Source organism: Ochotona princeps, chromosome 8, assembly GCF_030435755.1.
Source record: "Ochotona princeps isolate mOchPri1 chromosome 8, mOchPri1.hap1, whole genome shotgun sequence".
Classification (NCBI taxonomy): domain Eukaryota; kingdom Metazoa; phylum Chordata; class Mammalia; order Lagomorpha; family Ochotonidae; genus Ochotona; species Ochotona princeps.
Window position 1 is genome coordinate 50,118,070 of NC_080839.1, and position 16,696 is coordinate 50,134,765.

Consider the following 16,696-nt stretch of genomic DNA (forward strand, 5'->3'; position numbering starts at 1 on the left):
TGATTGTACTTCCTGGTTGAGTGCCTTTACGTAAGTACAGTTCTGAATTGAGAAAGTGATTTGCCACGTTAAAAAAAAAAAACTACAGATACTTGAAGATTTAGTTAATAATTTTAAGACAGTTAAAATTTTAGGAAAATCAATTTTTCTTTCATGTGTTAGTATGTAGCCCATTTATTTATTCTGTTTACTTACAGACCTTAAGACCATATAGTTTGCTTAAATGTAGTAAAGGAACTAATCTGCTTTAATTATAAAACCCTGCTACTTCCTTTAGTGAGTCTATAAAGTGACTAATCTCAGTAAACACTATAATGTGTATAGTACAACTTAACTCACATCAGGCTCGTTTGTTTTTAACTTTCCTATCCCAGGCACTGAGCTCTCTTTCATATACAGTATCTATTTAACTCTTCTGACTTTTTTTTTAAAAAAAGATTCAAAGATTTATTTTGTATTTTACTTGAAAGTGTGGGGTGTGGGGAGAGAGAAGTATCAAGTTCTTCCACCTGCTAATTTACTGGTTCACTCCCAAATGGCCGTAGTGGTCAGGGTTGACGGGGTGCAGCCAGGAGTTTCATCCAGGTCTTCCACATGGATGTGGGGACTTAAGCACATGGCCAATCCTTCATTGTTTTTCTAGCTATATCAGCAAGGAGTTGGATTGGAAGATGAAAAGAAGTGTAATCACCCCCATGAGATGCCAGCATTGAAGTTAACAGCTTTACCCACTAGGCCACAACACCGCTCCTTCATTTAGCTCTTCAGTCAAAAGAAATAGGTAGCATCACACAATTCTTAGTTAAGAAGCCAAGGCTACGTTCGAAAAATGAGGTAAGCCAGCAGTCACACCATGCCTGGGTGTTTGATGATCAAGCCTGTCTTTTTCCCACTTGGAGTACAGTCTGCTCAATCAATGCTTCAGCGAGAAAAATCCAGTGTATAAAAAGTTGGCAGAAAGGTTTTTCACTCACCTTAGGTTTTGCCATGGCAAAAAGGAGCTTCTCTGTTGGTTTGTCCTTTGAATGTGGATTGTTAATGACTACCATAAAATCATCCTGATAACCGCCAAAGGTCATTAGACTCTTGTACAGATAGCTGACTATCAACCTCTTCGAAGAGAAGAAAAACCAAATATGTTATATACTCCTTATTTTCAAAGGAAGACAAGAAATTGTTAGCAACATTATTATGATAGAATATCATTACTAATTATGATAGAATATAAAAATTATTTTCTAAAATAAAATATAAGATTCAATATAGATAGCAATGTTATTAATTTTATCTAGGTAATGTCTACTTTCACAATTAAAGTAACTTTTGATTATGAAATAAATAACTCATTGCAAAAAAATTAGAACATATAAGAAGAAAATAAATGAACACTTAGCATAATTTGACTTTGCTTTTAACTATGTGAACTGCTATATGTATAAATGAACTGACAACATTACAGAAAAGTATAGAAATTATGTCATAGAAATCTTAGTGAAACTAAATTTAGACTTTGGAAATTAAAATTTCTATTTTAATGATATATTAAATATTGCTTTATATTGGAAACAATCTTCATAACACTTAAAAATGGTTGTCTCTGAGTTCTCATGGAAAAAAATGAGTGCAATCTAATCCTAGTATTTCAACTAAAAAAAAATATTTATTTGAAGTTAGAGTTATAGAGCATGAGAGAGAGAGAGATTTTCTATCCATTGGTTCAATCTCCAGGTGGCTACCACAAACAGGGCTGGGCCAAGACAAAGCCAGGAGCAAGGAGCTTCATGCAAGTCTCCAGTATGGGTGGGAGTCCTCCACTGCTCTTCCCAGGCCACTAGCAGAGAGCTGCATCACAAATGGAGCAGCCAGGACATGAGCTGACACTCATATGGCATACTGGCATGACAGGCAGCAGTGTTACCCTGTATGCCACAACACCCCTATATTTTTCTCATCCACCTTATCTTGTTCTGAAAGATTAAACTATAATCACAGTTGTATTCACAAAATGACTATTAATTTAACCATGTTAGGAAGAATACAAATGAGGAAAATCAGATTAAGATATCATTACCTCCTTTTACCATACACAATCAATAGAAACAGCTGACATTCAAATGCAAATGTTTATGATTTAGTCTTACCATAGAGGTGTATTCCAAAATGCTGACACCGTCCTCGTGTACAGCCAGCCAAATGAAAGTACTTTCTAGTGTTGATGGAGTAATGGGCTATGGTAGGTAAAAATACACTCTTACTAAAAATGTTAAGTAAAATTACAAAAAACATTTTTTAGTCTAAATAATATGTAACAATTTTCCATTACACAACAACAACAATTTAGCATTAAAAAAAATCTCTTTTGGGGACAAGGCTGTGTGGTATAATGAAAAGAGTGAATTTAACATTAGGAGACCTATGTTTGAGACAGAAATCTGCCATTTAGTAATGTGTACAATGGGACAAGCTACTAAATCTCCCTGAGGCTCATCTTTCTCTTCTTCAACATGAGAACTATAATGTACATGTGTTATTTCTATTTTGTTTCATGCAACTAATAGTGGTCAAAGGTTTTAGGGTTTCTAAGATGATATAAACCCTAACAAAATAAGATACATAGATGTGCTTTATGAAGTATGAAATGCTTTTACAGTGTAAAGAATTATTACAACTGCATACTTTATAAGTTTATTATGTATGATATTCAATGTCTAATAAAGATAGGGTAAGAAGAAAATTTAAAACTATGGGATCCATATTAGTAAGAAATAATACAATTCTCACCAATTTTTAATGCAAAAGCAATTAAATTATATCAATAAAAGTTCTCCCAATGCTAAAAACCAATGGAAACTCATGAATATTTTTGAGCACCCCACAATGATTGCTTTGCTCAGTTAACAACTGAAATTCTAACAAAAAAGCTAATTTCCTTAAGTCTTATAAAAGGATATAAAGACTATAATGGAACTAGGATCAACCTTGTGCTATCTGTATACAGTAAAACTTATCAGAATCCCCTCAAAAACAAAAGTAGGTGGTAACTTGTCAACTTGTGATTGTTTGCAAAAGATAGCAAGCATTCAATTGCCCATGGGCAGATAAGTGGATAAACCAAATGTAACAAAGATGCAATGAAATATTATTCAGCCTTAGAAAAACCAAGGAAGTTTTGATACCTGCTGCAATCTGCATAAAATTTAAAGTCATTATACTAAGCGAAACAATTTAATAATACAAGGACAAATATTGTGTGATTCCCCTTCTATGTGATACCTAGAGGAGTCAAACTTATAAAGAAAGGAAGTAGCATGATAATGCCAGGGGCAGGGGCCTGGAAAGATCGGAGGGTCGGCATTTAACATGTACACAGCATGCATTTGATGCAGTAGCACAGCAATGTGAATAGGCTTAATGCTATGCAATTGGATACTTTAAGATGATTTGAATGGTAAATTTATGTTGTGCACATTTTAACACACAGAAACGGACACCACTAAGCAAATAAAGGAGGTACAACCACACCTCCCATTATAAACAATCAAAAATGCCTATTGTAAAATGTGAAATATAATACTCAATTTTTAATCATAGGAACTTATGCCAGCAAGCACAGCACATGCTATCTGAGCAGAGAAGTATATCAAAAAGCTGTTCCAACACTAAAGTTAGCATTAAAATTCCTCTAATATGTTAATCTACCATTCAAGACTATTCCTTTTATTTACATATGTATTTATTCTTTAAGCATTTACTATGTTAGAAATCATAGACCTGACTATAAAGGTTGAATGATAATCTCTGCTATCATGAAAATTATATTTGGACTGGATAAGCTTTTCAAGGTTTTCTTTCAGTATCCCAGTTCCAAACCCAGCTCAAAGACACAGCCTTCCAGGTGTTATGGGAGAAATAGTACACTTTGCATGCTTTCTCATTCTTTATCTGATACTAATAACACAAAGTCTGCCAACAATGCGAAATTGCACGATCCAATAGGTTGGCTAAGACTTAGCTCCATGCCACAAATGTCTAGTCAAGACATTACATTTTGTGTTGTTCACCACTAGAAAGAGTAAAATCATCCATTTTCTACATCCATAGATGCCAGAGTCATGTGAGAAAATCTCCCCGGCTTCTATCTATGAAATACATAAAATCTATTCTCTGTGTTAATAAAAAGAAAAAACAAAAAAGAGAAAAAAATCTTCTCTAGAATTCTTTCCTCTAAAAGGCTACTCTTTATCACCCATTAACAAAGTACTATAAACCAATATAGGAAAAGGAATTGCAGCTGGATTTTTCTTGATTGGATGGAACTTACATTCAGCTAGGGGAGTGCAGTTTCCTCAAGAATATATATAGATATTTAAATACACTAATTTTATCATCTTTCTGTTAAATTAGCAGACAGCTTCTAGTTCCAGTGGTAAAAAAATAATGTCTTAATAAAGCGTTCACTTAGAATGAGTTAGAAGCTACATTAGATTTGATATATCTACTCCATCTTTTCATTCAGAGATGAGGAAACCGAGATCTAGACAGGGTCACTGATATGCCCAAAGTTACATAGCTATTCAGGAGGTATTTAATAAGAGGAGGGCACTGGAAGAGGATTTTAGGATAAACAACAGGTTGATACTCTCAAGAAATGTGCAACTGAACAGTGAGGATAAAACAAATCCAGAAAAAAACAGCACAAGGCGGGATGTATCCTAAGGCCCTGAGAGAGCACCAACTGGCACAGTCCTATAGAAACAAGAATTAAAAAGCATGGTTTTTGCTTTGGGGGAAGAGCTGACCATTATTTGCTTCCTCAGTAGATCTGTGGTAATGCTGTTTGTGTCATTTCTGTCTGTGGCACTTTATTTGAATCTACCGTACGCTGCTTTGTTTACAGATCTGTTGCAGTCTTGGAATACACTAGGTGAAATAGTCCAAGTACAACCTGTTTGAGATCATGGGTGGATGGATTACTAGAGTGTAGCTCAATGGCAAACAGAACTCACTACATACTATGTTAACAAGCAAGTCAGTAAGATAGTGAATGAACGAATGAAGAAAAGCATGCAGGGATCAAGTGTTTACAAGCACATGATGAGCCTAACATGCGTAAAATATGTGCTAGGGTTAGGGGAAAGTTGGACAGAGCGGAAAAGATGGAGAAGCTTTCCTGTCTCTCAAAGGCTTCCCGCTACTATTTTCTTTCAATCTGGAGAAACTTCTCCTCATTTTTAAAAGAACAAAACAAGCTAAATCTTGGGGTAAATCTGTAAATCAGAGTTTCTATTTAGCATCCCCCTCAGAGTCATCCTTACTTTTGCAAGAAACAGCTTGGCACCAAAGAATGGCCATTTCCTGGCTACTGTCAAATAGATGCGCACGCAGTCGGCAGCACTGTGTCCCCTGAGGGCCATCCACCTGGTTGACAGTCGCTGGCAAAGCTGCCTAAAGAAGAAGAGGAGGAGGAAGAAGAAAAGGAAAAGGAAGAAGAAGAAAGGAACAAAACAAAAACACAAAAGCAATAACATAGCCAGTATATTAGCCTCTCAAGAGTTCTGGAGCCAATTCTAGGTACAACTAGTGATGGGCAGGCATAACCAGGTAGACCTATTATTTTTGTTGACTTTGATCTCAACACTGTCTTGTCCTTTTTTTGTTGTTCTTTGTCCTTCCTGGAGCATTCCTTTCACCAGATCCCCAGACTATTAACGCTCTTAGCATGATCTAAGGACTATCCCCCCAGGGTAAGTTTAAAAATGTCTCACTGGGGAGAGAATCCACAGAAGGAAGGTATCTGACTCTCTTTGTTATTATGCATTTCAAATAGATAAATAAGTCTTCATGAAAAACTGAATTAATTAATCTGAGAGACAGCAAGCTTCCATACACCAGCACATTCCCTGGACAACCAAGAAGCCCAGGTCTAGAAGCTGGGTCCTAGTTGCCCATGTCAGTGACAGGAACCCAGTTACTGGAGTCATCCGTTGCTGGCTCCCAGGTCTGTATTGTCAGGAAGCTGGAATAAACTCAGGAGCTAGAAATCGAACCAAGGTACTCTGATATGGGACACTGGTGTCTGAGTAGTCAGCTTAACTGCTGGATCAAATACAAACTCCAGTTAACAATTAAAACAGAATTAAAATCTTGAGTAATAAGAAGGTTTATTTTTAATTCAATTTGTTTAAAATAAAATTTCCATGAGATAAATCTTTTGGTAAATATTTCACAATGCTAAGCCTTATTGTCTAATTCCACCCTCTTTATTATTGGAACAAATTTGGACAATGAAAATTAGGTCAAACGAAAAGATCTGAAGTAAGGTAAATTAATCTCATTAAAATTCTAAAAATATAGTTTCTAAAACTTCTGGATATATTTTAAGTATGAACATTTACAACTTCTTGGGGCTCAGTAGTACTTAAAAATCTTGAGAAAATGATGAAAATGATCACAATTTTTTCACCTTTAAAATCAGAAAAAAGAATTACTGACACTATCCTCTAAAGAATTACAAATATGTCCTTACCTTAGCTGTTCCTCAGAGCAGCCTTCCTTATACCTTTTAGGATAAAATTTCTCTATGACTTGCTTCAGAGTTTGATTTGTTTTGCACTGATTAGTAACATGTCCTGCTGGAGTTGAGAAAGGCCTTTCGAAATCTCCAATCTCTACCTAATTGGAAATAATAATAATAATAAAAAGAGCCATTGAGAGATTTCAAAAAGAAAACCAGTTTTATTTTTTCTAAACATTCTTGTTTTTTAAAGATTTTTAAAATTTTTATTTGAGAGGCAGAGTTACAGAGAGAAGAGACAGACAGAGACAAAGAACCCTCCATCCACTGGTTCATTCCCCAGATAGCTGCAATAGTCATAGCTAGGCCAGTCTGCAGAGCTTCTCCTGGGTTTCTCACATGGGTGACAGCAGCCCAAGGACTTAGGCCATGCTTCAATCTTGCTCAGACACATTATCAGGGAGCTGGGTTGGAAATGAAGCAACTGAGATTGGAACCAGTACCCATATGGGAACTCACCTATCCAATGCTACATCAACCCACCTGCACATCTATTCAACCAAGACAGACATTCTGTAAGAAAGGAAATAGTTGCCCATAGTCTGTACTTTCAAATAGTTTACTATATACTAAGAGAAACTGAGACAAATAATACTTGTGATAAACCTAGATATAAGATACCAAAAAGGGTTCAAAGAAGAAAATTTGATGACATTCATGTGAATGTCATTCTGAACATTCACATTATTCCTATCATACTCCACAACACACAGATGAAAGATTCTGTCAGGGCTGCAATGGACTTACAGAGGGTCCCAGTATCTCCCACTTTTGCTGCCAGGTACGCTGTAAGCCAGAGCTCCTCTTTTCCAATATAACCTGGTCAGTTACTATTTAAATTCTCAGCTGAGCTTTGTGCTCATAGCTTCAAACTCTCTAGATTCTTTAATCCAGTTTCTTGGTTACTTGGCTTCGCTTTGCTATATTCTTATTCTTCATTTTTTCCTTGTTTTTGTTAGTTCCCACATCCTACTTAGTCAAATATCGTTTTTAATTTCCTCCACTGTTTCTTCAAATGTACTGAAAACCTTCCCCCACAGCAAGGTGGGCATTGTCCCCACCTACCTCTTGGGAGCACTCAACACAGCTCTCTGTGAAATCTAAGGTTAAGACTTAACCATGAAGGACATGTTGAGTTGGACAAACAATGGTTACAAGCTGTAGGCTATTCACGGCAAACTTAGTCTTATAGGAAAGTCATCAACGGTGTGTCCCAACTCAGCATCTCCCTTTGCTGCTGCCTGACATACCATGTAGCATAAACAGCTGGGGAATAACTGAAAACAAACTCAGATAATTCCCAACTTGCCCCATATGAAACATGCCACAACATAAACAACTCTTCTACAAAGTTTAGTATATTTCATTTACCTTCACAAAGCTATTCTAAGGAAAAGACAGCAGAAAAATTAGTTCCCCTTTAAGAGGTACACAAATTAAAGAAAAAAACTAGTAGTTCACTTTTCAAATGTCTGCAATAGCTGAAACTGTGTTGGGGCCACTAGCTGGAACTGTAAATGGGGATAGGAGGGACCTTGTGTGGTAGCCTAGTGGTTACAGTCCTCGCCTTGCATCCACCGGGATCCCATATGTATGACGGTTTGTATCCCAGTTGCTCCACTTCCCTTCCAGCTCCCTGCTTGTGTCCTGAAGCCTTGAGACTCTGAACCGTGTAGGAGACCCGGAAGAAGCTCCTGACTCCTGGCTTCGGATCAACTCAGCTCCAGCCATTGTGCCCACTTGGGAGTAAACCAGTGGATAGAAGATCTTTCTGTCTGTCTATCCTTCTCTCTGCAATTCTGCCTTTCCAATAAAAATAAATAAGTCTTTAAAAAAAGAATGGGGATAGGGACAACATCTCAAGAGAGACAAGAAGTACACGACCTAGCAGTTAAGACACTTGCGTTTTCTTAGAGGCAAGAAAGTTTGGCCTTTCCACCTGCCCACATCCTAATGCCTGGGACACTGATATCCATGTTAGGGCCCTGACAGACATTTAATGCCACAACAATGACACCTGAGGGCTAGCAGAAGGCAGCACAGAATAAAGCCCACATCCTCAATGAGTTAGGAAAGCCCCTGGGAGGTCTTCTTCCCTCCTCTCTCTGTCTGTCTCACATTCGCCTGTCTCAGAGGGAGAGGAAAATATATTACTACTTTCTAAGTCATTATTTATTTATATAGGTATATGGTTATAGAAGGCTGAACTTAATCATAATGGAGAGAATAAACAAACCAAAGAATGTGTCCTAGTCTTTTAAAGATTGATTTCTATTAAATTGCTGGACAATTTTAGCATGTGTCTCAGGCCATAGCTGCAATTCCTTTGCTTACTGGTATACTTTATACAAGGTTCTCTTGATGGATTACTATCATAGTACTCCCACTGCAATGGGTCATGCAGTAGGGTGTTAGTCATAACAAAATAAATCTAAAGAACTATTGGCAGGATATCATTTTGCTACATTTAATGCAATATGGAAGTTAGTTATTTGATCCTTTCATTATATTCTTCTACAGAACATGGAAGTTACCTGAGCTAAAAGAGCTGCCATTTCCAATGCGAGATCCTTGTTCAGAGGAAAAAGTCCATTTATTATCTGATCATTTGTCTGATACATTAACAGCAACTTTTCTCTGTCAGTCTCTCCACGAGCTTGCATCGAAAAATACAGTCTGAAAAAAAAAAAGGGAGGAACTTTTTCATTACAGGAAGTTCTTACAAAGGAAGAAAGTAAAGATAAATCCAGACACTTGTTCTATGTTATCAACAAAATGGCAGAAAACCTGCTATGGGGTTGAAATTGATTTTTCTTGTTATTTTATGGTTTTTAAATATTATCCAACTTATTTTTTAGAAATCATTTAATCTATTATTTTGAAATATCAAATCCTGAAGTATTTACTGGGGAAGGACCTAAAATATCAAGCAAAGCGGAACGTGAGCCATCATTTCAATGGGCTGCATACTTTTTCAATTGCCAATTTTCCAAACACTGAGAATCATACCTTAGACACATAACAAATAATAAGAAATGAAAGTTTCAAGTAAAAATAGTCCAGTAAGGCTGATGTCCATGGTGTAGTAGGTTAAGCTTTCACCCCATGTCAACAGCATTCCGTGTGGGTGATGGTTCATGTCCCGCCTGCTCCAATTCTGATCTAGCTCCCTGCTTATGGCCAGAGAAAGCAACAGAGGATGGCTCAAGTCCTTGGGCCCCTGTTCCTATTTGGGAGACCTGTTAGAAGCTCTAGAATCCTGGTTTTGGATCAGCTCAGCTCTGGCTGTTGCAGCTATTTGGGGAGTGGAATAGATGGAAGATTCTCTGTCTCTGCTCTCTAGAACTCTGCCATTCAAATAAAAATGAAACAAATCTTTTTAAAAAAATCTAATATCAATATTTAATAAGAGAGGAGAGTGAGGCTTCCCCTGGGAAACCTCAGAATTATAAGACAATGTTTATTCATTTATTTGTGCTTTGCCTTTAGGAGCTCAAAAAGAGTTGAAACACAACGTGGGTTTTGTCACCTTATGAGGCCATCATCCAATCAGTGACCCTCTTTATTATTACTAGGTTATTTACTTACAAGTGAGACCTGTAGGCCTCCAGCTTCTGGCTGTAACTTGGGCAAAAGCTCTAGGTGCTGACACAAAGGGGTATCTGAGCAACACCTTGACACACTTGAGTGTTGTCATGTTGGAAAAATGAGATCTAGACTCAACAGATGTTAGGTGTGAGCCTAATGAGCCTAACAAGTCTTACTGTGGATTTTCAGCTTTTTTCTCCTTACAGATTTCAGAGAGGGAAAACCCCATTCACAAGTTATAGTATGATTCCCAGTAGTTCATTAAGTAGCAAAGGGAAAGGCAGCAGGTCCAAAGCTCCAGGGAGTGCAGTGGGGATACTTGGGGAAACCACTTACACCCATAATTCTGATCACTCTTCTTTCCCTGCCAAGCTTATGAACCAGAAACAAATTCTAAACCTCATTTTTTATCTATGGCTATATGGCAGGTCCATCTGCTGAATGAAATTTGGTGATGAAAATTTTACCCTGAAAGCATACAGGTCCTGGCATCTTGTCCCAACACAAATGGTTCCCAGTTTTTCATCTGCTCTGCCAAGACTGAATGGATACCAAACGTGTAGTCTTTGGCAGAATGAAAGAGAGCACAAGCATTATGGAAACCATGGAGCATTCTATGTCTGAGAATGGCAAGGCCAGCAAAATGGTAACCATTGCCAACTGCAGACAACTGTATACATCTGACTGGCTTTATCATAATCAACATTTATTCTGCAGCTCTCCTACGAGCTCCATCCCATCTGCTCGTGATAGCTGCAACTGTACTCTCCCTGATGCTCTTTGGACTGCAGGTTTTCCTTATTCCCCTTCCCACTTCCAAGTTATGATCTTGAAATAAGACATAAATAATAAAACATTTAGCCCTTCTGCTTGAATTGCCTTTTTTTAAAATCCTGATGCCAAATACACTGTTAGGAAGTTATTTGTGCATTTTAACATGGTAATATTCATTACAATTCTATGTTTTAAAAATGATTTATTTATTTTTTTATTTGGAAGGCAAATTTTTATAGAGAGAGAAGGAGAAACAGAGGGAGATCTCCCACATGGCCACAACAGCCCAAGCTGAACTGGTCTGAAGCTGGTAGCCAGGAACTTCTTCCTGGTCTCTCACATGGGTGCAGGGTCCCAAGGGCACTGCTGCTTTCTCAGACCTTAAGTAGGTAAGCTGGATCAGAAGTGGAGCAGCCAGGACACAAACCAGCACCCATATGGTACCACTAGCAAGTGGAAGATGAGTCCACAAAGTCAACGTGCTGGCCTCCACAACTCTGCTCCTTTTAGTAGTGCTTCCCAGACATGGGGCAATATCCTTATATGTATCTTTTGAACACCTTCTAGCCCTTTCAACCAAATATTTTAGAAAGACTTATTTATTTATTTATTTATTTGAAAGGCAAAATAGGGCCTGGAATGGTAGCCTAGTGGCTAAAATCCTTGCCTTGCACGCACCAGGATCCCAAATGGGTTTCTATCTTACTGCTCTGCTTGCCATCCAGCTCCCTGCTTGTGGCCTGGGAAAGCAGTGGAGGATGGTCCAGAGCCTTGGGACCCTGCACCCATGTGGGAGACTCAGAGGAGGCTTCCGATTTGGCTCAGCTCCAGCCGCTGCGGCCACTTGGGGAATGAGCCAGTGGACGGAAGATCCTTCTCTACATATCTCCTTTTCTCTGTAAATGTGATATTCCAATAAAAACAAATAAATAGATCTTTTTTTAAAAAAAAATGAAAAGAAAAGCAAAACAACAGAGAAAGATGAGAAAGGAAGATCTTCCATCTGTTGTTTTACTTCCACAAGGCTACAAGGGTTGGGGCTGGGCCAGGCTGAAACAAGGAGCCCCGAACTCCATCTGGGTTTCCCACATGAATGGCGGGCATACCATCTTCCCAGGTGCATTAGTGGGAAGCTGGATGGGAAACAGAGAAGCTAGGACTCAAACTAGCATTTAGACGGGGTGCAATGTCACAAGTGGTAAGAGTTACTACTTTACAACATTAGCCCTTCAACCAAACTTAATTATTGGTTTCAACTATGACCATCACAATCAAAATAAGTATTATTAAACATTCATATGGCATGAATTATTAGTAAGAGTCTTGGGTGTGACAGTCATTCCATCTGGTTACAACAAAACAAATGAGAATTCCTGGACATCTCTCTTCTATGTAACAATATGCAGCAGGTCAAGTGTGAGGACCGTTTCCTTTCACTGGAGGTGAGATCAGGAGATAAGGGCAGCAATGAGGCCTCTTAAGTTAGGGATTCTCAAAACAGCACATTTCACCATTATCTGTGGCAGGTCTGCCAATGTCAATGTTGGTAACAGTTCAAGTGGTTGAGTTCTTTCCACTCACACGGGAGACACAGATTGAAGATATCTGTTTCAATCTTGATCCCAGCCCTGGCTATTTCCGCCACTGGGGAGTGTAGCAGCAGATGGAAGTGCATGCTCTCTCTTTCTCTGGCTAATAAATTAATGAATAAAAAAGTATTTTTAAGGACACCTAGGCTTCACCCCACAGATTCTGACTCAGTAAATCTGAAGCTGATTATTATTCTTATTTCTACAGCATGTTTCCTTGTAATGCTAATGCTGCTCATTCACCAATGTGTACATGTTGAGAACTGTTGATCCAGCACAAAGCACAAATAAAAATCATTTGGAAGATTCAAGGCTTTTATCCTTCCACTCTTGCCAGTTACTAAAGAGTCCCAGGGGAAGGCTGCCATTAGGGGAAAGGGCTCCACCAGGAATAGTCTATGAGATGTCCATGCAAAGATTATCTATGCAATGTTGCTATTATTTAGAAATTTATGATTTAAAATGTGTTGTTATTTATTTGAAAGGCAGAGAGAGAGGAAATTGGGACGACAATCCTCTCACATGCCAGTTCACTTCCCGAATGCCTTCAGTGACTGGAGCTGGGCCAAGCTGAGTGGCAGAAACACAACTCTTGAGCCGTCAGTGGGGCTGGAGCTTGAACTCAGGCACTCTGGTGTAAGACTTTGACATCACAACCTGGCATCTTTGCTAGGTCAAAACATTTGCCCTGAAATGCATGATTGTTTTTCTTTTCTTTTTAAATTTAATTTTATTTTTAATATTGTTGGCATAGTTGAGAGGCATGTATACCCATGTGAGTCTCTGATTAGGGTGGGGAGGGTCAAGGTATGAAGGAAGATGGGTGGGACAAATGCTTCAATTTCTTTTTTTCTCCTGTGTCCACAAGAAGGGAAGAGGAGGGGCCCACTCCTTGCTATCAAGCTACATGAGTACCCAGGGATAGGGGACAGTGCTTAGAGACCCCGATGTAGAATACGTGATCTGAAAATTTTAGCAACCAAGCTTAGAAAGCTTCGTGGTCACCTTATTATTCATAACTCTGGCAAATCATCACAAATCATGAGCCCCTGAACAAAGAAACTCCAATTGTTCACAGTCACCACTGATTCAGATCAAAGAAGTCTGTCCAAGCAATGAGGGACCTTTTAGTGGCTGACTGTAGAAGAGGAGGAGTTCAAATTATGAATGTATCATTTTTATTTACCTGTTTCCTTTTAATAAATATGTAAGTTTCCCCATATATTTTCTTTTTTTTTTTAAGATTTATTTATTTTATTACAGAGTCAGATATACTGAGGAGGAGAGACAGAGAGGAAGATCTTCCGTCCGATGATTCACTCCCCAAGTGAGCCGCAACGGGCCGATACGCGCCGATCCGAAGCCAGGAACTAGGAACCTCCTCCAGGTCTCCCACGCGGGTGCAGGGTCCCCAAGCATTGGGCCGTCCTCAACCGCTTTCCCAGGCCACAAGCAGAGAGCTGGATGGGAAGTGGAGCTGCCGGGATCAGAACCGGCGCCCATATGGGATCCCGGGGCGTTGAAGGCGAGGACTTTAGCCACTAGGCCACGCCGCCGGGCCCCATATATTTTCACTACTATAAACTGACATGGTAAACACGATGTGGAAGCTTATTGAGATATTCTGACAATTTACGTGTGTTTTTCTGTAAACAGATGATTAGAAAAGAAATATTGAACTGGAACAAAGTCTATTACACTCTGTATGTTGTAGTGTGCTTTCAATTTTTATATTCTAACTTTAAGTCTATGAACAGTTTCCAAAAGTAGGCCTCTGAAATTCTGCCAGGTTCTTATCCTGACCTTTTATGGAAATCTTAATTTGCAAAGCATAAGATTCAACAAAAACCAGGAAAACACCATTACTGTAGTATCATGAATCTTAACTGCTCCACTCTGGTGTGACGCCCACTATACACTCTTGTGTGCCACCTACTGCTAACAAATGACAGAAAATATATTTTTTTTAAAAAAAGGAAAGAAAATCTGGATTCTGACAATAAGCCAACAAGCATTAAAATTTTATCTGTTGAGGGGCCAGCATGATGGCTCAAGCAGTGAATTCTCCAGTTGCAAGCACCAACATCCCATATGGGCACTGGTTTGTGTTTCAGCTGCTCCACTCCCCTTTCACCTCCCTGCTTGTGGCCTGGATAAAGCAGAAGATGGCACGTGTGCTTGAGGCCCTGCCAACCATGGGGAAGACTCAGAAGAAGTTCCTGGATCTTGGTTTCAGATAGGCTCAATTCCAGCCATTGTGGCAACTTGGAAAGTGAGCCAGCAGATGTAAAATCTTTCTCTCGCTCTCTCCATCAATCTAATCTGCCTTTCCAATAAAAATAAACCTTAAAAAAATAGACAAGCCAATAAACATATCTTCTTTTTTTTTAAGATATATTTATTTTATTGGAAAGTCAGACATACAAGAGAGGAGAATAAGAGAGGAAGAATCTGTCTGTTGATTCACTACCCAAGTGGCCTAAATGGCCAGAGCTGAGCTGATCCGAAGTCAGGAGCCTGGAGCTTCTTCGCAGTCTCTCACGGTCTCTCATGTGGGTGTAGGGTCCCAAGGCTTTGGTTCATCCTCAATTGCTTTCCCAGGCCACAAGTAGGAAGCTGGATGGGAAGCGGGGCCACCGGGATTAGAACCAGCACCATATGGGATCCTGGCACATGCAAGGAGAGGACTTTCGTTGCTAGGCTACCACACCAGGCTCTAAATATATCTTATTACAGATCTGCAGTACAGTACTTGTATGTTTATTCCTTGTAAAAATTGTGTTGAATTTAAAAATTCACCTTTGTATCAACCACCCTAACTAGCTGTTTTTCTAATCTTTGTCCAGATACATTTTTATCAAATACAATTATTCAGAGCCCAGTGCAGTAGGTTAGCGGCTGAAGTGCTCACCTTGCATGCACCGGGAAACCATATAACAGCCGGTTCTAATCCCTGCAGCCCTGCTTCCCATCTAGCTCCCTGCTTATAGCCTGGGAAAGCAGGTAAGAATGGCCCTAAATGTTGGGACCCTGCACCCACGTGGGAGACCCAGAAGAGGCTTCAGGCTCCTGGTTTTGGATCGCTTCAGCTCCGGCCATTGCGGCTGCTTGGGGAGTAAATTAACGGATGGAACATCTTCCTCTCTGTCTCTCCTCTCTGTATATCTAATTTTCTAACAAAGAGTAAATAAATCTTTAAAAATACACACACACACACATATATATATATAATTATTCATGACTTTAAGAGAGTAGAAGTAGGAACAAAATTTTGTTGACAGTTTCTTCTTTAAAAAAAACACAGAATATAAATAAATATTATAACTTCCAAGGCTTGTCAGTGGGAAGCAACATTGTCATTCCATGACTTGAACATAGCTGGGGACTCCTAGCCTGGCATTAGGATGGAATTACGCACCTGTTTTTGTAAGTTAGACGCACAGTTCTTGTGCCCTCACATTTCCCAGGTTGCTGTTCTTTGGAGGCTTGTTCCCATTTGGAGATAATGTCGCATATCTAGAAGGGGAGCAGAAAATTCAGATTCATAGGACACTTCAGATCGATAGTGGTTGAAGTTTGTCTGTAGCCTCCAAGTTTTCAAATAATACGATCTAATAAAACTTGTTCAAGCTTTTTGTTTTCAGCCTCTGTGACATTCTGAGTTTAGGATTTAGTTACACATTGCTCTTTAGCCCACTTAGCTTTTAGACACTCATTAACTTTGGATCATGGCCTTGAATTTTTTACTCAAAAAGGAATCTTAATGAAGGCCTGCAGGAAACTGGAGACTAGGAGATTATAAGGATTTTTTTTCATGATATAATCATGGAAGAAATAACTTGTCCACATTCTAAGTTTACAAAGATAGGAATAACAAGTCACACCAAAAAAAAAAAAAAAAAAAGTAAAATACGAAGACAGGGCCTCCAGCCAGATTCAGCCTCGAAATTTGGGCCTCCATCTCTTCATCCAGAAGCAGACCATTGTTCTGAAATCCCTGGTGCTTCTATAATTCTATGTTTCTAAACTTAAAAAAAAAAATCTTGTTTTCTTCCACAAGGTCATGTTTTACTCATCCTTCAAATTCAAATTCAGGTCTTTCCAAGCTCCCCTTGCTGAATTCAATCTCTCTCTCTGTACAAAGTTCACAGCACTCCTAAAATATTTATCA

General features: G+C 38.9%; 1 protein-coding gene across 1 annotated transcript in view; it reads right to left on the reverse strand.

Moving 5' to 3' along the window:
- The window catches only part of PLEKHH2 (pleckstrin homology, MyTH4 and FERM domain containing H2), a 97,041-nt gene that overhangs the window by 870 nt on the left and 79,475 nt on the right, over window positions 1-16,696 (reverse strand). The window contains exons 24-29 of the mRNA XM_004582768.3: window positions 15,944-16,041; window positions 9,109-9,250; window positions 6,527-6,672; window positions 5,316-5,445; window positions 2,142-2,228; window positions 975-1,112 (exon numbers count right to left, since the gene is read on the reverse strand). Coding sequence (XP_004582825.2) covers window positions 975-1,112; window positions 2,142-2,228; window positions 5,316-5,445; window positions 6,527-6,672; window positions 9,109-9,250; window positions 15,944-16,041 — 741 coding nt within the window. The remainder of the gene's footprint in view (window positions 1-974; window positions 1,113-2,141; window positions 2,229-5,315; window positions 5,446-6,526; window positions 6,673-9,108; window positions 9,251-15,943; window positions 16,042-16,696) is intronic.